This window comes from Octopus bimaculoides, chromosome 27 (assembly GCF_046866305.1).
Source record: "Octopus bimaculoides isolate indiv1 chromosome 27, ASM4686630v1, whole genome shotgun sequence".
NCBI classification, from domain to species: domain Eukaryota; kingdom Metazoa; phylum Mollusca; class Cephalopoda; order Octopoda; family Octopodidae; genus Octopus; species Octopus bimaculoides.
Genome location: NC_142954.1, coordinates 5,689,183 through 5,694,187, shown reverse-complemented (window position 1 = coordinate 5,694,187; position 5,005 = coordinate 5,689,183). Strand labels below are relative to the sequence as shown.

The following is a 5,005-nucleotide window of genomic DNA, read 5'->3' as shown; positions in this document are numbered from 1 at the left end:
CAAGTTAACTGAAACCTTGTGAGTCAACTGAAACCTTGTGAGTCAACTGAAACCTTGTGAGTCAACTGTAACCTTGTGAGTCAACTGAAACCTTGTGTGTCAACCAAAGTCTTGTAAGTCAACTGAAACCTTGTGAGTCAAATTTAGCAGGTGAAGACGGAGTGATGGAGACGGCCATCACAAGGTCCATTCTGTGGATGAAAACTAGATCTCTAACGGCCTAGTTTAACAACATTAGCAGCTCGTCAACTTTCAGTATGCTTAAGAAAGTTTACACTCTGTTGTAGGCAATACAACCATCTTTTCTGTCCGAAGTTAAGTTTCTTTCCTTTATTCCCCAAAAAAGCAATTGAAAATGATCATAGGTATATTCTCACTTCACCTTCTGACCGAGCTATGAAAACAAACAAACAAACATAGAAGATTCTTGTCCCGACCTTCAACCTGTTATTTACTAATTAAAAGCAATAATAATCGAAAACAGACAATATTATTATAGAGACTGGAATATATTTTATTTTCACAGGCAACTTGTACAATAAATAGGATAATGAAAGCACAGAAATTCTTGATTGTCGAAACGTAGTAGTTGTAGCGTACAATTTCCAAACTATTTGAAAAAGCCGAATTTCGGCAAAACTTTAAAGTGACTTCCGTTATGTATGTATATATATATATATATATATATATATATATATATACATACACGTATGTATATTATATATATATATATATATATATATATATATATATATATATAGATATACGTATGTGTGTTTATATGTTATACCTACTAATTGAAGAAAGAAAACTTAATAGTACACATGTAAAGTGTATAAATACATACATACATATATACATACATATATATATACATGTGTATATATATATATATGTATATATGTATGTATATATATATATATATATGTGTGTGTGTGTGTGTGTGTGTATATATATATATATATATGAATCGAAAGTACTATATCTCACAGTCATATCTCTATCTTCAATTGTCCTCAACATAAATTATATCTATGTATATACTGTGTATATATATATTGATATATATATATATATATGTGTGTGTGTGTGCGTGTGTGTGTATGTGTGTGTGTGTGCATAGATGTATGTGTGTGCGTGTGTATGTATCTAGTTCATCTCCCATGTTAACTGTTGCCTCTGCGGCCCTTAGCGTATCCTAGACAGGGTTCACTCCGCTGCAAGCATTTCGGCAAAATTCCTGGTTTCTTTGTCTTCTTTTTCTTTTTTCCTGTTCTTCATTGTCGGAGGTGATGGGCGCCACCCTTCCCACCCTGATAATATTTTAAATAAGGATTACACACACAGAGACAAGATAAATAAATAAAAAATAAAAGCATTTCTGTGGTTTCAGACTGGCTATTTCAAATTCGTGTCACGAAGTTATCGATTCGTTGAGCATATGTTTATATGATTACTTGTTTATTTGGTTGTGTGTGTGTGTTTGTGTGTTTGTGTGTGTGTGTGTGTGTGTGTGTGTGTGTGTGTGTGTGTGTGTGTGTGTGTGTGTGTGTTTATACATTGTATGCGGAGGATGATTGTGATATTTAAAAAGTGTGGCGAATATGTTTTTGCAAAAAAAAAAGAAAAGTAAAGAAAATGTTTGTTAGCTCCCACTTAACTATTCATCTGTCATGCAGAAAGTGACCCTGCGAATTTCTACCCTACCCACATCTCGTTCATTATTTCAAGTTATGTTACGCTACAACTCGGTGTTAATTCCCACACACACACACACACACAGACACACTCGCTTACACGCTTACATGCAAACATACGCAAACACAAGCAGGCACATATACACAGAGACACAAAGACACACACACGCACGCACACACATACACACACATACACATACCCATACGCATGCACTCACACACACACACACACACACACACACACACACACACACACACACACACACACAATATATATTTTCTCCAGTCATTTTAAAATCGTACAGAAATGTTTAGACTGATAAGTTCAAAAAATACCGAAACATGTCCATCGTTGTTACTGCAACTACCAAACGTTTGATTCACTTCTCTTCCTACTATCCTCCTCCTCCTCCTCCCCTCCTCCTCCTCCTCCCCTCCTCCTCCTCCTCCCCTCCTCCTCCTCCTCCCCTCCTCCTCCTCCTCCTCCCCTCCTCCTCCTCCTCCTCCTCCTCCTTCCCCCTCCTCCTCCGCCCCCCCCATCATTTTCCACCATATTTTCTTTAGCATTTAACGGTATAATTTCGTTATAAATTATGCGTTTTTTCAATTTTTTAACCACACACACATACACGCGCGCGCGCACTCACGCATACACACACATGTAAATATAAGATCCAAGGATCATAAGAAGTTAGTAAGCCTCGAACAATCTGTAGAAGGTATAAAGAAAAACAACTTTCAAGAACAATAATGGTTTATTGACGTAGAAGGTTGTAGGTTTTCCCCATATCGAAGTTCGATTAGCTGAAAAAAGTTATTTTATAGTTTACAGTTAGCAGCTGGAGGTTGCTGTGTATGCGAATAAAAATTCATATTTAGGGAATGGAGTAGATAAAAAATCCAGACTACATATGTTTCATAGCTGGCAGGACCTCGGATGTAGTAGTTACCCAAACGAGGGGGTAATCCGCTAGCTATTCGTCAGGCCAAAGATACCTCAATCAAATGTAAAAGGCGGGGATCCTTGTGGAGATAACCGTGACGACAAAAGCGACCACAACGAATACGATGATCATGACGAACGTGATGATGATGATGATGATGATGATGATGGTGACGACGACGACGACGACGATGACGACAACGATTTTGCTACGTTCTCCTATTGACACTGGCCCAAAACTTTGTAAAGGAGATATGATGACGATGATGATGATGATGATGATGATGATGATGATGATGATGATGATGATGATGACAGACAATTCTGTTAAGTTGACACTGGCCCAAAAATTTGTAAAGAAAGGATGCTGATGACGGCGAAGACGACGACGACGACGATGATGATGATGATGATGATAGTGATGATTAATATTATGACCATAGTTGCAGATGACAGCGACATCTGTTGAGTTCTTATTTGACACTGGCCTAAAGAGTTGTGAAGGAGAGAAGAGGAGAAGAAAACGAAGTGATTGAAATCGCGCCCCCACACCCACTTACTCTTCCTTCTCCTCCAGTTCATGTCTCTGAAGAGAGAGAGAGAGAGAGAGAGAGAGAGAGAGAGAGAGAGAGAGAGAGAGAAGGGGGAACATACGGTGCTGACCCCTAGACACGAAGCAGGAAGAAAGTTTAGATTGAGATCCATCCATCTATCTATCTATCTACCTACCTACCTACCTATCTATCTATCTATCTATCTATCTATCTATCTATCTATCTATCTATCTATCTATCTATCTATCTATCTATCTGTCTGTCTGTCTGTCTGTCTGTCTGTCTATCTGTCTGTCTGCCTGCCTGCCTGTCTGTCTGTCTGTCTATCTATCTATCTATCTATCTATCTATCTATCTATCTATCTATCTATCTATCTGTCTGTCTATCTATTTCTGTCTATCTATCTATCTATCTATCTATCTATCTATCTATCTATCTATCTATCTATCTATCTATCTACCGACAGCCACAGTTATTAACAATGATGTCTTTAAGGTTTGTTCGGATTACTTTGTTTTTATTAGTCAAATAGAGTATTTGGAGAACGCTCTCATTGGTCGATGTGCAGCATGGGATATCATTGACGCTCAGACTAGACTGAAAACCGATATAAGTGTTTGGAAAACTATCGTCCATCATATCAATGGTACAATTGCCAGAGCAATAGTTAGCTTCAAATGATTTCGGATGTAATACCCATGCCCATTTCATCTTCGTGAAATCCACTGTAAGCGGGTACAAACAGCAGCGGCCTAAAGGTTCTTTCGCGCTGCACTTGTAACTGGTCGTTCGTCTTTGACGGCCGTGTTTCTGACGGGAGAATGTAATGTCCATCACCGGCTACAAAAGAAATCGAGAAGGAATAATATAAGTTATGGATACATACATACATACATACATACATACATAGTTTTAACTTCACAACTAGTCACAGACGGGTGAAGAGTGTTGAGGATGTTATGACATATCTACAAATCATTATTTGATCTATCTTTCTTGAAATGGGATATTGCCTTAAAGAGTTTCGTACATATTTTTAAAGCCTGGTACTTATTCTATCGGTTCCTTTTGCCAAACTGCTGGGTCACGGGAACTTAAAGAAACCAACACTCGTTGTCAAGCAGCGGTGGGGGACAAACATGAACACAAAGACATCACATAAATACATAAATACATACATACATACATACATACATACATACATACATACATACATACACACGTACATATAAGATGGATTTCCTTCAGTTTCCGTCTATCAAATCCACTGAAAAGGTTTTTCTAAGCCCCATAAAAGAACTCGGAAAGTTGGGCCTCCAGCCAGGCCTTTCGTGACACCATCAAAGCCAGGAACTTTTCAGCACCCCTCGTGTGTCTATCTATCTATCTATCTATCTATCTATCTATCTATCTATCTATCTATCTATCTATCTATCTATCTATCTATCTATGTGTATGATACTTTTGACAAAGAAGCCTCTTACTATAACCTCAGTCGCGAAACGAGCAGATTCCAAGAAAGTATTAGAGGTGCCTCCATTCCTACTTCCTACAAAATAATGAAGGCATCTTAATAGCTTTACATCTTTCGTTCACTAAACTTTAACTCAAACATATTCCTAATCTTAATAGATGAGCAATTCCCTACTAGACATAGTTATAGGAAATTGTTGAGCAATATGGTATAAATTATACTCCATACGCCTATCATATTCACTGAAGCCGACTGCTCATGGAGAAACAGTAGTAGTAGTAGTAGTAGTAGTAGTAGTAGTAGTAGTAGTAGTAGTATATGCTCGCTGAAGGGCTC

The 5,005-nt window shown here is 37.9% G+C and overlaps 1 protein-coding gene across 1 annotated transcript in view; it reads right to left on the bottom strand.

Annotated features, from left to right (window-relative positions):
- Positions 1-2,240: 2,240 nt before the first annotated feature.
- The window catches only part of LOC106874922 (growth/differentiation factor 8), a 9,415-nt gene continuing 6,650 nt past the window's right edge, over positions 2,241-5,005 (bottom strand). The window contains exon 3 of the mRNA XM_014922840.3: positions 2,241-4,035. Coding sequence (XP_014778326.1) covers positions 3,652-4,035 — 384 coding nt within the window. The 3' untranslated portion in view covers positions 2,241-3,651. The remainder of the gene's footprint in view (positions 4,036-5,005) is intronic.